The sequence below is a fragment of the Xiphias gladius genome, chromosome 1 (assembly GCF_016859285.1).
Source record: "Xiphias gladius isolate SHS-SW01 ecotype Sanya breed wild chromosome 1, ASM1685928v1, whole genome shotgun sequence".
Lineage (NCBI taxonomy): Eukaryota > Metazoa > Chordata > Actinopteri > Istiophoriformes > Xiphiidae > Xiphias > Xiphias gladius.
This window is the reverse complement of record NC_053400.1, coordinates 26,224,875-26,242,297: the sequence shown is the minus strand read 5'-3', so window position 1 is coordinate 26,242,297 and position 17,423 is coordinate 26,224,875. Positions and strand designations below refer to the sequence as shown.

General features: G+C 42.0%; 1 protein-coding gene across 4 annotated transcripts in view; it reads left to right on the top strand.

Moving 5' to 3' along the window:
- The first annotated feature begins 680 nt into the window (after positions 1 to 680).
- Positions 681 to 17,423, top strand: part of dmxl2 (Dmx-like 2) — a 39,220-nt gene continuing 22,477 nt past the window's right edge. For 2 of the 4 annotated variants that reach the window (XM_040124429.1, XM_040124404.1), the window contains exons 1-22: positions 681 to 1,072; positions 6,417 to 6,542; positions 6,803 to 6,874; positions 7,002 to 7,080; positions 7,281 to 7,425; positions 8,371 to 8,437; positions 8,562 to 8,734; positions 8,989 to 9,169; positions 9,304 to 9,484; positions 10,055 to 10,273; positions 10,370 to 10,641; positions 11,397 to 11,666; positions 11,928 to 12,157; positions 12,822 to 13,027; positions 13,688 to 13,809; positions 14,283 to 14,372; positions 14,482 to 14,590; positions 14,698 to 14,817; positions 14,989 to 15,216; positions 15,598 to 15,884; positions 16,458 to 16,630; positions 16,732 to 17,383. In XM_040124429.1, the coding sequence (XP_039980363.1) occupies positions 986 to 1,072; positions 6,417 to 6,542; positions 6,803 to 6,874; positions 7,002 to 7,080; positions 7,281 to 7,425; positions 8,371 to 8,437; positions 8,562 to 8,734; positions 8,989 to 9,169; positions 9,304 to 9,484; positions 10,055 to 10,273; positions 10,370 to 10,641; positions 11,397 to 11,666; positions 11,928 to 12,157; positions 12,822 to 13,027; positions 13,688 to 13,809; positions 14,283 to 14,372; positions 14,482 to 14,590; positions 14,698 to 14,817; positions 14,989 to 15,216; positions 15,598 to 15,884; positions 16,458 to 16,630; positions 16,732 to 17,383 (4,089 nt within the window). In that variant the 5' untranslated portion in view covers positions 681 to 985. The remainder of the gene's footprint in view (positions 1,073 to 6,416; positions 6,543 to 6,802; positions 6,875 to 7,001; positions 7,081 to 7,280; positions 7,426 to 8,370; positions 8,438 to 8,561; positions 8,735 to 8,988; positions 9,170 to 9,303; positions 9,485 to 10,054; positions 10,274 to 10,369; positions 10,642 to 11,396; positions 11,667 to 11,927; positions 12,158 to 12,821; positions 13,028 to 13,687; positions 13,810 to 14,282; positions 14,373 to 14,481; positions 14,591 to 14,697; positions 14,818 to 14,988; positions 15,217 to 15,597; positions 15,885 to 16,457; positions 16,631 to 16,731; positions 17,384 to 17,423) is intronic. The other 2 variants (XM_040124420.1, XM_040124414.1) reach the window with 2 other exon arrangements.

The window sequence follows — 17,423 nt, the reverse complement described above, 5'->3', positions numbered from 1 at the left end:
CAGCCCAAAAGCCAAAAATATTAAATGTACTATAATGTTGGACAAGGAAGTGCTGCAAAATCTCACATTTGAAAAGCTGGAACCATCAACTTCTGGCATTTTGTGCCCAAAAAAAGTTACTTAACCTATACATTTATTTATAATAGTTGATTATTTCTGTTGATCAAGTAAGTGATTAATCAAAAGATTGTTTGATTTCTACATGTAATAATTATAAAAAAAAAAAAAAAAAAGTGATTGAAGAATTGCTGGCATGGAGGGAATTGACATTTTCGCGTGAACATGTAACTTGAAACTCTCTAATTTATTTTCGGTCACGGACAAAATTATTCGCCTCTCAGTTTGGGTTTATCCCCAGACCCAACATTTATGATCAATGAATGTCGACAGAGGGGTGCTAGCTTTACAAACTGGTGCACCGTAAACGTAGAAATTGCAGTGCTAGAACGGCTTTGCGGTGTCCAAGAAAGAAGCACGGCACATCACTGAAAGATATTTTAAGTCATCCTAAATAACAGATGCGACAACGTAAACTGAAGCATATTTTTATTCAGCAATAAGCCCAATGGAGCACGGGGTCAAATACAGGAATTTATATTCCCCGATCTAGATTCCGATGATCTACTATAATTCAGTCGTGCCTGGAGAACGCCGTGAACGCGCATGTCAGGTTCGCTGCAGAGATCCTGCTGCCTCGGCTCTCACGATTAATCGTGGGGATGGTGTTGACAGTGAGAGGCGACGGCCGGCCAGTTTTACATGTTTAAAATCGATGACAGGGCCAGGTGAAGTTACATTTTTACGGGTCGAGCACAAATTCTCCGCAAACCCTCCGTCTGTGGAGGAAGACGACACTGCCAAGCCGAGGACAACGTTAACGCTACTGATGGAATCCCCGGTCGTTGCTAGACGGAGAAACCGAAAGGGTGGACTCGTTATAAATAATTAAAAAAAACACCCCATCTGCTGTTAAAATACAAGGAAAATGCATCTGCATCAGGTGCTGACGGGAGCTGTAAACCCTGGAGATTGCTGCTATTCGGTGGGAAGCGTGAATGACATTCCTTTCACGGTGAGGTTTTATTTTGATATTATTTACTCAAGATGACACCAATTGAAGCTAACGACTGACTAGCTAGCTGGATAGTTAGCTAGCTAGCGTTATATTGGCTGTAAACGGGCTGGCTAGCGAGCTAAAGCACTGGCTAGCCGGGTAGTGTGCTAGCCAAACTGCCGCACCGACAGATTCACAAACAGTGAGTCGAGACTACTCGGGGCATCCTTACCACGAGCCCCTGTCTCATTTGCCTTGACAGTGAATCAGACATCGACAGGCTAACACCCCCAGGTAGACGCTCAACTGTGATGTCAGTTTTTGCTCTCTCACAGTAACGTTATATTGTTTATCGCTCCAAAACAGTTTACGCTAGCCACTGAGATGACCTTTAGCTGCATCTCGTAACGTTACAATTACTGCAAGGGAATCCCTTTGCGTAGCCATAACATTATTGCCAGATATTTGCAGTGGGACACGCTCCGAAGAAATTTTTGCCGTGCACACTACAGGTGACTATGCCTGGGACTTTGACAAAATTGCGTACCACAACAGGATGAAAAAAAAAAGCTGTGCGTTTTGTGCGATTGCAGAATTAGCTAAGCTTGCTACCGTTTGGCGTTAAATCCTCCTCACGGATCATTAGCTCGCTGTCATCCCAGCATCAGCTGCGCCAGCCATGACGTAGAGAGCCATATATGGATACATGAGCTAGCGGGCTGAATGGCAGTGTTTTGGTGGCGAAACATTAAAAACATTAGAAAGAACTGTGCCATCTGCCATTATTCTGGGTTTAGTGAAATAGAATAAACTAACGTTTTGGGTTTTTTTTTTGGCCCTTTATCAGTTATATGGGGGAGGTCATTCAAGACCCATCAGTCATGTAGACTCCATGTATTTGTACAAGTGCTGATCCAAAAAAAAATTATACCTTGAACCAAATTCTGTGTCTGTTATGTGTTGATACCTTTGGGCTCTATATAGTCCTTGACTGTCCGAGGTCTGGCAACTTACTAACATTTCTCTTCGTGCCTCAAGATGACAGCACCCCAAATCCCAGTCAGTATTCCATTTAGTGAAGTGAGACATGATAAGAACCTATAATATTATGGTTTCTTTTGTGATGGCATGTAGGAAAAAGTGCACAATAGTTCTTTACCCCAACAAATGTTTTGGCTCTTTTGCATGAGATAGATAGGTTGAAGTTAAAGTAGCGTAAAGCGTAGCATCCTGAATCAGCCCTTGTAATGAGAGCAGATGATGAATGATGATGACTGGATGACTGGATGACTGAAACCCTCAATAGCCAAGGCTAAAGGTCAGTAAATATGCTACTACTACATAGGAAATCAGAAGGGATAGTCTTAAGTTTAAGACCCTAGTTCATACCAAAAGCAATGTGACTGCATCAGTTAAATTCTGCCAGTGCAGGCTCACAGTAATTTCTTTACCAGCGATGTTGCACGCTACCATTCCCTCATGCTGAGAACACTTTGAGCATGTCTAATGGCTGCCAAATCTGGGCTTGGTCTGCTCCTACTGCCTTTTAGTGAGGTGGCGTTGTTTTATTCTATTTATTTATTTTCGTTTTTCCAGAAACACAGACACCCCTCCTTACTTTCTGATTCCCTCAGTCCATTAGAATGTGGTGTAGTAATTTATTGTTCTGTTCATCTCTGTTAAAACTATAGAGAGGAGTTGTCACCCACTCCCCTTATACTGACCCCAGATCAAGGCTGTTTGAATGTAAACAGACGGACTTTTTACCAAGGGTCATGCTCAACAACATAGGACAGAGCTGGTTGTGGAGCTGAAACCTTGCACGTTGCCAGAGGGACCCAGTTTCTGTGCCTGGGTGTTTTCTTTCTGTGTCTGAGAGGGTATTTGAAGAACACTAGAAATCATGTCCAATGCAGTTACACTCACACTGACCCCTAGGGCTCCTAGGCCAGAACCTGACACACACTCATACACACACACACAAACACACACACACGCGCAAACACACACATACTCAATTATTTACTAAAATTCAAAACGATAGGAAATCTGGACGAAATGAGTGCAATCTAGTATGAAACCAAGGAACTGAGGAAAAAAAAAATTGCTTCTGTGTCTCAAAGTTCAAGAGCTATAAGCCAAAATGTAATGTGCTTTATAAATGATGACATGGTTATTTGCTCCAGATCCGTGCCAAAAACTGCTGACTTGTTCCTTAGCATGGGTTAGTAAATTGTCCACAAAATTTCAAATAAGTGTAATTTGTGAGAATTATAGATAGAAAACAAACAGAACATTACCTTCCTTGCCTGTGTTTTGAGCTTCATTGAGTTACTGCAAATGCAGCCAGTCTAGCTGGCTACATGGGACAGTTGGATATGCTATGACCAACAGACAAAATGGAAACATATCAAAGCCAGACCTGGTGTCATTTGGCTGTTATTGCCCGTTGCTTTGTTGCATTCATGCTGCAGAGAATAACAAGGCCCATATATTTTGACTATAGACAGTGGGATCAAAGTACAGGTCTGTGCTATATGCTTTGCCAGAGATAATGTCTTAATACAGATTTACAGAAAGACCAGGTTACTACACATCAGAACTAAGCAATTCATGTTTTAAAGTATTTGCAGCTAAGGCTTTTGACTACAGCTCAAAGCCAGCTAGCTAGCACAAACATGAAAATGTTACACATGGTAGCAGCTGTCACTGTGTAATATGTGCACATGATTGCGTTAGGCAAGGGGAGTAAGTGCATTTGATGGAGTTAAGGCAGAAGTGATCTCTCTCTCATTTCCTCTTATCTACTTTCATTACCACAGCACATGACTACATTCAGACTTTTCTTCTAAAATACATTTCCCACATTGACAGCAGCTACCTCCCTTCCTCATAGTGGTTACCATTATCCAAATAGCATTTCAGACAATCTTAACTAGACAGAATCTTACTTCTCTTCAGTATTATAAACATGCCAAGTCTATAAAAGTCAAGTAAGTTTTATTTACATATTGCCAAATCAGGGCACTTTTCATATAGAGCAGGTCTAGACCGTAGTCTTTACAGTATTACTTACAGATCCAGCATTCCCCCATGAGCAAGCACTTGGCGTTTTACATTAGACTAAAAATTAAGTTTGCTGCCTGAGGTTATTAAAGAATGACAAAGGGGTTTTTCCAGAATTGGGCAGTATTATTCATATCCTTTCTCTCACATAATATATCTCTGGCTAACTTGAAAATTCAGTATTGAGATATCAATAAACTTTTGAAGATATTTATATAGAATAATAGCATGCTTCCAACAAAGTGCCATGTAAAAAGTAATTTAAGCAAAATGCAAAACATGTCTCCAATAGACAGTACTTAAATAGATACAGTTAACTTTTTACATAACAATTCAATTGCATTTCGTTGTTTCTCTGCTCACCTTAGATGTAGTTGCTTTGTCATTGTTAATGTCTTACAGAGGAAATATTTATCCAAAGGCAGCAACATTCTGGACTGGCAGGGAGGAAACCTTGCTGCTTCAGGGTTGCACTCATTAACTCACTGTATTTCTAAGCTACAAATACTTGGGTATAAATCCAAGTACATTCATAGAAAGAATCAGTAGACTCATAATGATGTCTTTTGCTGAATCAGATAACATCCTAACAGATAGCTAAACATTAAATGGATTACAATGGGTGTCCAGCAGACCTCAGTGTCTTCATTTTATTTTTTTGAAGGGCTGCGTTTGATTGAAATAACTTCTTAGCTGACTAATGACTTTCTAATGGTTTCTGGTCTCTTAAGTGATTTACTTCAAAAATCTGTTTCTGCCATATTATTGCCCCTCATCATATGAACACAATCATGTTGACAGAACTCTTAAAATCTCTTATTTATTTTAAAAAGTGCACTGTTTCTGGTAGAGAGAAAGAGAGATGAGATGATATTTTTTCTGGTAATGAATGTTGAATATCTCATTCCTTATTAAAAGACCCAAACAAACAACATAAAAACAATTGATCTATTAACTGATTCAAAATTTCTTAGCTGATGAATACACTAATGTCATTTTAGTCTTGACTGTTTATTTACACCTCCCAGTCTCCCATCTGTATATATTAAGTTATGTCAAGGTTGCTGATGGTATGTATCAATATTGTGCTGCTACTACTAATGAATCATCCTACTTTGTATTGCTATCCCTCAGTACCTTTTTCTGTCTGTGTGTGTTTGTGTGTGAATTTGTGGATAGTGAAAGAAATACAGGACACACACAAGCCCAATCCAAAAGACATAAACAATGATGAAAGGTCATTCAATATAAGGCAGATACACTCAAGCTTATCAGCCTGGCTCAAGGTCCTACCAGCTACAAATTACAAAGGGAGTAGAATGGGCTCACACATTCTCCTGATGCATTCTGTGTGTGTGTGTGTGTGTGTGTGTGTGTGTGTGTGTGTGGGTGTGTGTGTGTGTGTGTGTGTGTGTGTGTGCGGGTGTGTGTGTGTGTGTGTGTGTGTGTGTGTGTGTGTGTGTGGACAGTGCGTGACGGTGACCGCTTTTAATTCCAGCTGTAATGTGCAGGAGCAAATGCAGTAGTAATAGTAAAGACCACAGACCACATCTCCCTCACTTCTCTTCCTACCTGTCTCGCACATATAATGTTATAGTATATGAAGTACTGTATAATCCTATGACAGTCTTCACTATAACTTCCTCCCCATCTGTCACTTAATATTATAGCACTCGCTGTAATGTTGTCCTGTTATGTGCCCCAGTGGTTCCCAGCCTCTCCTCCTATTCTCGTGAATAATGAAAGACACAAGCTGTCATCCTGACTGTACTGTTGCTTCAAAGCCAGCTTGCCTGTCTCCCAGGTGCTGTTGTCACTGCTGCCATTCTGCACATGGCTGCCAACTGCCAGCAACCACCATTGTATCAATTTACCTTCCTGCCCTTAATCCAAATCTTAAAACAGGTCTGCCCATTAGTTTGGGCATTAAACAGGCAGTGGATCTGTAAAACAGCATCTTACATTAGTTATATTGTTCTTTCATGTGGTTTCTGTCCTAGTTTTACCACCACAACCTGCCAACAATATAGTGGATATTGTATATCCAATTTATTTGAAAATTTAAACACGTACGAAACATACTGACAAATCTGTAAAGCAGTTGAATATATGAAATATGAAGGTTATTAATAAATGAGCTTATATGTTATCCAAAAATATTATTGAAAGCATTAAGGCATTTTGCAGTGATATTTACCATGTTGAGTTGTTTGATTTAATTTGTTTATTGTGGCTCGATCTGCTTTCCTCCTGATGTGCCAATTGTTTTTTTTTTCTGTTTTTTTGTTTTTTTTAGGCCTATGGCTCAGGGTGTGATGTGGTAATCTTGGCTAGTGACTTTGAGTGTGTGCAGATCATCCCTGGAGCTCAGAATGGAAACATACAGGTGGGCTGTGTGGAGTGCTCCCACCAGCTTGGCAGGGTAAGTGTTGACTGCACACGCAAACACGCTCCCACTCACAGTTTTCATCTTTCCGTGTAGCCGGAAGACATTCGGTTACGCTTAGCATTAATAAGTACAGTTAGCCCTGCGTTGGCTCCTGTCTTGTACGGCCATGCTCTCCTCTCCTTGCTGTCCTGCTTTCCCACCACTCCCCACCTACCCCCCTCCTGTGGGAATGACTGTGCAGAAGCACTGATGGGGTGAGTAATGTAATGATGAACACAGCTCTTTATTTTTAGATTGCTGCATCCTACGGAAACACAGTCTGCATCTTTGAACCTCTTTCCACCAACCCAAACAAACGCCATAAGGTGAGCATGAATGTCAGTAATTTAGACGTGCTGTATGTAGTGGTTTAAATCAATATCTAGTGAGTTTAATCACAGTTGTGTGCCATTAAACATTGCATGGTTTGTGTTGCTTTTCTGTCACTAACAGCAGCTTAACTATCAGTGGCAAAAGACAGGACAGTTCTTCCTCGATGCCATTACCTACAACCTCGCCTGGGACCCACAAGGTATGCCCGCGCTTTCTGTGTTTAACTTACTGTCTGACCAAATGAATCCACTCTACACACAGCTCCTACTCACAGCCCCCTTTGGTCTGTCTGGAATGACAAGTGCATTATGTAAGACTCAATGTGTGCATGTGGCTCTCTGTACTGTAGTAGTGAACGTGGGACGTGGGATGTGTAACATAGTGTTTTTGTGTCCTCAGGGAACCGTATCCTGGCAGCAACTGAACGGCTCCAGCTGTGGGCTCCTCCACTGGCAGATGCCCTGATAGAAGAGGAGGATGGGCAGATGACTGAGGACAAGCCCCACCCTGTCCTAAATGATTGGAACTGTATCTGGCAGTGCAAGTACGTTTATGCTTTTTTACATACTGTAAAAGCATCTGGCAACGATGACATGTAGAAAAAAACCTTGCTGCTTCAAGGTTATGTACATTATATGAGCAGCAGAATCAAAAACCAAACATAATTTGGTAGAAAGCCAAGTATTGTTATAGGGAAAAACAGCTGCTTTTGAAATAAATGGTCCCTTATTGCTGTCTATTGATGAAGCAAATATGTAAATATCTTGACTAGCTAACCAGTAAATTGATTAGACCTATGTGTTTTCATTATCTTTATTTCTTTCTCTCTCGACTATTGTTCTGTTGTCAATAAAAGCTTTCTGTGGCTAAGCTTGTCATAGCTAATTTTAAGTGAAAAACAAATTAGTGATCTTTAAAGATAACAAAGTTTACTGTCAGTTTTTTGATTGAAAATTGAGAGGGATTGTATTTTCCCATGTACTGTTTCTATTTTTTTTTTCACTTTTGCTAGTTGAAAGTAGAGAGGGCAATTTTTTTTCTTTTTCTTACAGCAGATGTTTTTATTTTTTCCCGTCATGCGATTAAGAGTTAGTCCCTGCCCTGTGCAGACAAAATATGAACTTTAATTTTTCCTCTTGAAGGTTGTGGAATTACATAATTTTGACTCATAAAAAGTTATAGACATTTACTGGTTATCCAACACGTCTGCACACAGCCTCACATGAAAGGTTTGCATGTGTTGTCGTAAGCCACTCTTTTGAGTCCGAGGCTTGTGCTTTAAGCTATGTAAACAGACATAGACGTGTAATACCCTATTAGTAATTGTCATCTGATGACACATGTGCATTCCCAGGAAAGCCAATAGAACAGGGAAGCGCAATCTCTGAAATTACCAGCAGTAAGTCATGCACAAAACCACACATAGGAGAGTTTCCTATGAAGAAGTGAATATAGCTGATATAATTGTTTATGCTTGTGTTTCACTTAGGACTGCTGCATCTGTTCACATTGCCAAGTGGTCTCCTGATGGGGAGTACTTTGCAACAGTTGGGAAGGTACAAGATTCATGTAAACACGTTGCAAAACTGCAAATTGTTGTTTACTGAACAGTTTTTGAAATTGTAAGGCCATTGGTTATGTTTGTATATAATGTATGCTCACGTGTGTGTGCATACGCAGGATGACTGTTTACTTAAGGTGTGGTATCCCACCACGGGCTGGCGTTCTGCTGTGGTGGTCCAGGACCCCTCCGATAAAAAGCCTCTTCCTGTACACTTCTCCTTTGTTTACCTGGCCCATCCTCGCTCGGTCACTGGTATGTCCTGGAGGAAGACCAGCAAGTACATGCCCAAGTAAGAAAGCAAACACAACTATATCAATGTCAATCAACGTCATGTGACAATTCTCATCTTGTCCAACGAGTCATGCACTGCCATGTATTTTTAGAAGTATATGGACACTGAGCTTTTTTTAGGATTATTTTTTCAATAATATGCTGTAATGTATTTTTACTGAATATTTTAGGGGAAAAATGTTGGACAGATTGATCGAAAGTAAAGTAATTACTGATTGTGTGAGACTGTTGCTTTCTCCTGCTGTTTTCTAGGGGTTCGGTGTGCAATGTGTTGCTGACATCCTGTGAGGATGGTGTGTGTAGGTTGTGGTCTGAGACCCTGCTACCAGAAGACAGCCTGCTTGGGGGACAGATCTCTGAGAACACACAGTCCTTCAGCTCTAGCCTGCCAAGCCTGGCAGGCAATAAGGACAAGATCCAGCATGCTTTGGAGGTGCACTTCCTTACTCACTCAGTCAGATCTGATCGGAAATAAATCTGAAAGAAAATGTAAAATATACACTATCTCCGATAAGGAATAACAAAAACTTGTTCTCTGTGTTTTATTCCTGTGCTTTGCTTGATTAGTCAATCCACCACCTGAAGCATCTGCGCCGGGGCAGGCGACGGTCCTCTGCTCTGGTGGCACACAGTGAGCTGCTGCCCTCTCAGCTTAGCACACAGGACGCACACACTCACCGCCACATCGCTCATCATGCCAATGCCCTGTGTCACTTCCATATCTCAGCCAGTATTAACCCCAACACAGGTAGGCTGTCTCTGTTGGAACTGGCTCAGAAGCATTTCTATATTTCTTCACCATAGATTCATACATAGTTGTATTATTGACCGTACTGTATAAGGGTGCTCCATAATGTCCATGTTTTTAATGACTTCTTCTGTAGTAGTGACATTTTACAAAAACCCTAATACATTTATGTTGCTGCAAAATGTGTTAAACACAGAGGTATTATTTATTTGCGGAAACCTGTATAGTGGTCATTTTAAGATTGACATGATTATGGCTTATCATAGTTTTAGAGTGTCTTACAGTTTTTTTGTTATAAAACTTAATTAATTAATGAAATGACTTCATTGCAAAAACTTGTAGACAGCTAAACAAAACAGAATTTGTTTTGCATATAATGCACGTTGTGCAACAGAGTGATGCAGCAGAAATTGCTTCTATGACTAGAAATAAATGAATCACATCTGTGAGAAACACATTCAATTCAATTGTGAAACTAGTCTAAGCCTGAGTAATATTTTATTCACCCTTTTTCTCACTACTTTTATCCAAATATCTTTTCCTTCTCCTACCTCCCTCTTCCTCTGTTAGATATCCCATCAGTGCTGGCTGACTCTGCAGTGTTCAACTCAGACGATGGCACTGGTGGCGGAGGCTTCGTGGTTCACTGGCTCAATAATAAGGACCTTAGCTTCACTTCCTCAATGGACCTCTTTATGCTGCAGCTCCGTAAGTTCTCTGAACAGCAGCTGGACCAGACTGCTGAGGACCCCCTGGACCCCGAAGGGTCCCCTATGAAGTTTGACTTTGGTATGACCCAAGACCAGGCCAACACTCATTCCTTAAAACACACCGGCTTAGAAGCAACGTCATGTAGTAAAAACATACTGTTTTCTGGCTTCCTAGACCTTGATGACATATCAGACAAAGCCTCCTCAGAGCACGGCGAAGAGGGTGAGCCAGGGGAGCAGGGAAGCACCAAAGCATCTTCCCCAGGATCCAGCTCCAGTATGCCTTTGCCCTCCATGCTACTGGAAAGGAAGATGGAAACTCTGACCACAGAGTGGAACAAGAGCCCAGACATGCTTTTCACCATACACCCTACCGATGGATCTTTTCTAGTTTGGCATGTGAAGTACTTGGATGAATTCAACCAGGGCATCTTCAGACAGGTGCAGGTGAGCAGAAAATCAAAAGCAAGAAAAAACGTCATCGCGTCATGCTTGTAATTTCCACCGGCAAGTGAGAAGCGTTTTTCCTAATTAGTAACTATTTTGCTTTAAATTCAATAGTGAATTACTTACTCGTGCAATCACTCATCCAGCCACAGTGGCAGCAGTTCAGCTGTTTATCTTTGTCTAAAATGTAAGGTGACTCAGCACTCCTCCAGCCTTATCTAAGACTGATATAAAAGTTTAATTGGGAGAATGTGACTCTTGGAATTGATGTGACATGATCAGCAGCAAAGCTAGAGAGTAGCTGGCACTACAGAAACACTCAGTGACTGATTCATTGGCAACACAGTTTAGTGAATCTGTGTATTTTTCCCTCCTCTGTCTGAACTCAAGATCCCCTCAGTGGGGCGCCCTAATGATTTTTCATGCTGTAGAGCCTGGCTCTAAAACAGACTTTACTTTAGCTGATACCGATTCCTTTAAATATGCCCATATCGGCCCTGATAAGATCTGCTCGGACACCTCTGCAAATAAGTTCACACAGCATTTTACTTTGCATGAACTTCAGTGATAAAGTACTTTGTGAGCATAAACCGCAAGCCAAACAGTGTGTTGACAATTTAGTTGCTACTGATGAACTAGAGAGCTGAGATCATACAGGTTTAAACAGTTTATTCGGTCTCTATAGGGCAAAGGACTGTGAAGAACATGTGCCTGTGTTCCTAATGGTTTTTATTTCCCTCCAATTCTCCCACCAGGTTTCCTTCTCCTCCCGTATTCCAGTGGCTTTTCCTACAGGTGATGCCAACTCACTTAGTAAAAACATCCTGATGTACGCCTGCACTTTGACTGAGGGTGAGAGTGGCGCGGCTGGGGAGCAAGGGAGGATGGTCCAACGTGTCTCCCACTCTGCTTCAGCCTCTGCCTGCCTGGGTTCGCCCGCCCTGGCCCCCCCTCCCATGCCTCGCCCTGGTATTAGTCCTGCTGTCATGATGGTCTCCAAGCACGTAGATGGATCTCTCAACCAGGTAATGGATTGTTAGAAACAAAGTTGAGAGTTTAGGATGCAATTTTTTTTTTTCTGCCAGGGACCAATGCGTGCATGTTTTCATAAATGATCACTGTTGCCCAAGGTGTTCCACAAACCTAATGCATTCCTTTAACATTCTAAAATTTCACATCAACACCATAATTTCATGTTATAACCAGATTAATGAATTGTGTTTATAATTGTGTGTATTCAGCCTTCCTATCCCTCAGTAAAATTTTTTGGTACCTTCTGTCTGCAGTGGGCAGTCACATTTGCCGAGCGCTCTGCCTTCTCCAACGTACTGACTGTATCTCACAAGTTCCGATACTGTGGCCACCGCTTCCATCTGAATGACCAAGCCTGCCACACAGTGCTGCCACTGCTGCTGACCTCCTCTCACCATAACGCCCTGCTCACACCTCCCTCGGCCCCTGGCAGCCTTGAGGGAGAGCAGCCTCCAACCTTTCCCCTACCAAAGGGACTTCCCAGGTATAAAGCAGAGGGAAGGCAGAGAAAGGCCGTTCACACATACAGACTCACAAGTTTTGAAAGCGATAAGCTGCTGTTCATTGTGATTGGGACCTTGCATTGCAGCCCTGGCCCCCTAAAGTTGCCCGTTTACTTGCCCCTGCAGTGCTGCTGAGCGTCTTTGTCTCTGTAGCTCATTGGTACTACAGGGGAAGGATGAGAAAGGTTCATGTTAATGCAAATGTCCTCCAACGCAATTCAAGCGTCAACCAGGCCAGAGCCAGTCATGCTCTTTTTAATGCCCACAAAAACAGAAGCACAAAGTTGTTAACTACTTGCTTCCAGCGTAGATACAGGACTGCAATACTATTCAGCCTTTTCAGCTTGAGTGCCTCTGTTGAAATAAAACAGTTTCAATAACGTTTAAAAAATGATAGCAGTGAAGCTATTCATTACTTGGGGAAACAAACTTTACAACAACAAAGTTAACTATTTCCTCATCTGTAGTACATCAGCTACATCAGAACCAACTGTCCAGTCACTGAATACTCTGTAAATTACGTGATACACACAACACAACACTCTTTCTTGCGTAAGAGAGAGATTAGGAGTAGAAAAAATTGGCAAGGAGCCTATGGTTGAAATGCAACCGATGAGTTTTGACAATGTGTTATTTTTGCATTAGCAGGAAGCAGCTTCGTAATGCAGCTACAAGGACCTTCCATGACCCCAATGCCATCTACAGTGAGCTGATCTTGTGGAGGGTGGATCACATTGGACCCCTGTCCTGCACTGGAGGGGTCTCTGAACTGGCCCGTATCAACTCTCTGCACACCTCTGCTTTCAGCAATGTTGCTTGGCTACCCACACTAGTACCCAGCTCTGTGCTTGGTAAACACACCATACATTTTTATTATAGATATAAATTTTAACCTTGATGATGAGTGACCCTGCAGAAATATTTTTGTTATGAGTAAATAATTATCACTTATAAAAGTGGAAGTTTCACTTTTGCTTAAATATCTGAGCTTCCGCGTTTGCTTATTGAGCAACTTGATATCTGGTTCACTATTAGTCAAGAAAAAACTGTTACAAAAGTATGCAAAGTATGTAATGGCATTCAGGCCACTGCAGTGCATACCTCCAACACTATGCAGTAGTCAAGCAAAGCCAGATTGGTAATAAAAAGTTACATATATCATGCCTCATTATTGCCTACCAGAATGTAAACATATTTTCTGACTGACTGTGCCTTGAAAGCAACAATATATCTTTTCCAATGAAGATCCAACATGGATCTAGTTTCTGTATATCATGGTTCTCTGTTGACTGAGAAAGGAACTTAATTATTTAAGTAATTCTTTTCACGTTTTAAAATGTCTTTGAGGCACGTGGCTCAGATTATGATTATTCCACTTTGTATAAAAACAATCAAATTTTTTAATGATTTTTTTTTTCTCTTTGGATCAATCTGTGTTGTAGACCACATAGTAATAGTACCTTCTTTAGCACTTCATGATTTTCCTATGAACTTTGTGTTGTGTCCCTCAGGAACTTATTGTAACAGTGCCAGTGCCTGCTTTGTGGCATCAGATGGTAAAAACCTGCGTCTCTACCAAGCTGTGGTGGATGCCAGAAAACTACTGGATGAGCTGTCCGATCCTGAAACATCTGTGAGTGGACACACACAAAAAAAAACATTTGGATGTGATAATCTGTGTTTAGAGTCTCTTTTCGGTAAATTCTATCTCTTTAAACTATTTCACATAGGACCAAGAATGGAGTCCAAAGCAGTCTTATGGGCTACTGTAGGGGCTGATGAGTGTACATCAATCATGAAACATCACAAATCCGATACCACATCATTCACAGATATAACGTTTTGGATATAGGGCAGCTTTTATTTATTAATGTTACCAAAACACTAAGCAATAATACAGTGTCTACATCAGGCATACAGATCTCAAATTCATTGGTGGCAATGTTCTTCATAAAGCTAATTTTCTCTCTCTTGCTTCATAACAACCACCAGCCTTCATTGCTCTATACTCAAAATCATAATTTTTTATTTTTCATCACATTAGTGCTTTCAAATGCAGTAAACTAAATGGATAGGTTGCCATTTTTCATATGTGTCTCTGTTTAGAAACTGGTGGGCGAAGTGTTCAACATTGTCAGCCAGCAGTCTACTGCCAGACCTGGATGTATCATAGAGTTGGACATCATCACAAACCAGGTTAGGAGCTGCTCTGTGATTTTTTTACACCTAACTCAGCTTGAAGCCCTAAAAACTTCGGATCAATAGACATAGTAACCTGTTTGATGCTATGTCCATGTGCATCCAGTGTGGCTCCAACACCCAGCTGCTGCATGTCTTCCAAGAGGACTTCATTTTAGGTTACAAGCCTCAGAAAGAATCAGAAGCATACACACCGGCCTTTCCATCTGGTGAAGGTATAGCACACTGTTATATTAAAACTCTGTATATATGTGTTTCCTAATAATTTTTTAAACCTGATTGTCATTAGAAGAAGATAACAATGTAATTTTACTATATCCAGATTATCAACCTGCCCCATTCTCTGAGAAGTTCTTCCTGGTTGTGATAGAAAAGGATCTCAACAGGAACTCTGTCTTGCAGATGTGGCACCTGCATCTCAAGTCTGTGCAGGCTTGTGTTGGTAAGTGTAGGGTACACTTAGCTGAGCATTTCTTGCCATAGTTTTAAGTATTCTGGATATTTTAAGCATGAAAACATGAAGTTTAAATGTGAAGCCTACCTTTTTATCTACATCCAACTGCTTCTACTGAGGTGTAGGCCAGCTGTAATAATCCTGCATCTCTGTGTCCAGATGAGCCGAGCCCAGATTATAGCTTCCAGAGCCAGCTAATGGTTCCCAATCAAGTTGTGAATGCCGACTCGTCTCCGGAGACCTCTCCTATCAGACCCCTGCCAAGGTCTGCCTCTACAGCCAACTTGCAATCAGCGAGCAAACTCATCCTCAGCTCCAAGCTGGTGTACAGCAAACGGCTTGACCTGCCCCATGGGGTGGAGGTTACCAGGGCCACCCCCTCTGCAGGTTGGGATGGTCACACAGTTATCACTCATATGACTCTCACCGCATTGTTGTTGCCAAATTAAAAGGAATGTGTACAACCCCCTTTTTTTCCAAAGTTGACTAAGTGACATAGTCCCAAAAGATCTACATTTATTTTAGGGTATGCTGACAGTTAGTTTAGCAATGAAATAAGAAATCTGAAAGTTATTTCTTTGGTTTCCATATTTAAGTCAAGTCAGGCAGATCACAAGAAAGACCTGAATAATCTACTTGTCACGTTATGTAGAAAGCAAGAAACCAAGAAATCAGATCAGTGCAAGAAATCGTAGAATATGTTTACATGCCCTGCAAAAACCCATTTGAAATGTTCTCAGTTTTCTTACTGCCTCCACTTTCTGCTAGGTCATCTAAGTTCCTCCTCTATCTACCCTGTGTGCCTGGCTCCGTACCTGATTGTTACAACCTGCTCTGACTCTCGCGTGCGGTTCTGGCGATGTGCTGTGGAGGGTGATGACGGGTATGGTGAGCATGAGCATGACAACCGGGCATACCGCTGGGAGCCTTGGGCTCTGATGAATGAGGAGGAAGACAACAACAGTGCTGTGTGTGTGTCAGGGAGGCCTGTAGCTGTGTCCTGCTCCTACATCGGCAGGCTGGCTGTGGCCTTTAAACAGCCACAACAAGGACAGGTAGGAAATTAGAATTTAGCTTTGTAATGGCATTTTCTTTGAATTGTGTTAAAAATCTATATCATTGTGGGAATTCATTTAAGTGAGGCGGTCACCTTGAGGTTGAAAATAAAAATGTAAAAACAACAATGCCATACATCAGCATATGAATACATATTTATGTAAAGTGGAGAATGGTGAGGGAGGAACTAGATTAGATAAACATATGCATTATGCACGTTGTACAGTGCAGCGTGTTTGGAATCTGTCAACAGTCATTTGGAAGTGATAAAGGAAGTGATAAAACCTGACGATCTGAGGATCCAATTCCATTTCATATAGCTATTCTATATTTGAATTATGTGGACCTGAAAGTCATTGAACTGAGCTGAGGTTTATGCAGAGCAGTCTGGCTTAAGAATCTGGGTTTCCAGTGTGGGATGTAATGCAGGGTAAAGGTCTGTGCGGGCACTGATGAGTTAATTTAATGAGCCCACATTCCTGGTTGACTTCTTCACAGTGTCTACACTATCTTCAGATTTGACATATTCTGAGAAATTAGACTTTTTAAGTAAATGTCCCTCTTGTGTGCAGCTGCAGGGTTCTGGAGAGGACTTCTCTATGCATGTGTCTATCTATGAGTGTGAGTCTACTGGTGGCTCAGAGTGGGTTTTAGAGCAAACACTTCACCTGGACGACTTTGCCAGGCCCTCGTCAACCCTGGATCCAAGAGTCAGTGTGGACTCAAACCTCTTTGTCTACAGCAGGTAAGGAGGGCACTGCTTAGGTGTTTGTATCTTATTCTCTCTGCCACTGTATGTTTATCTCGATGGGTGTCTTAAGTTAATAATAATATTTTCCATGCTAGGTCTGACCTGTACATGAGCAGAGACCATAGCTCCCCCAACATTAAGCACTATGTGCATCTGGACTGGCTGTCAAAGGAGGATGGATCTCACATCCTCACTGTGGGGGTTGGATCCAACATTCTCATGTATGGCCGTATCTCTGGCATGGTCAATGAGCAGACAAGCAGCAAAGAGGGGGTGGCTGTCATCACCCTTCCTCTAGGGGGCAGTATCAAACAGGGGATTCGTTCACGCTGGATCCTGCTTCGGTCTGTGTACCTCCTTTCCTCCGTGGACGGCACACCATCTCTGCCAGTCTCCCTGTCCTGGGTGAGGGACGGCATCCTGGTGGTGGGCATGGACTGTGAAATGCATGTGTATGCCCAGTGGCATCAGGACAAGAAGCCTGGTGAGGCAGAGGAGGGCAACCTGTCATCTGCAGACATTGCTGGAGGTCAGACCACAGGTCCCTCCTCAGTCTTTGAAGGGAGAGCCAGGTCTAAGAGTGTGTTTGAAGGGAGTGCTGCAGTGGATGAGGCCCTTCGTGCCCCAGCAGGACTTCAGGAAGGGGGACTGTTTGAGGCAGCTCACTCCCTGTCCCCAACTCTACCCCAGTACCATCCAACCCAGCTACTGGAACTCATGGACCTAGGCAAAGTTCGCCGTGCCAAGGTGAGTCTGTGTCTACCTCATTCAGTGACTCAAAAATTGG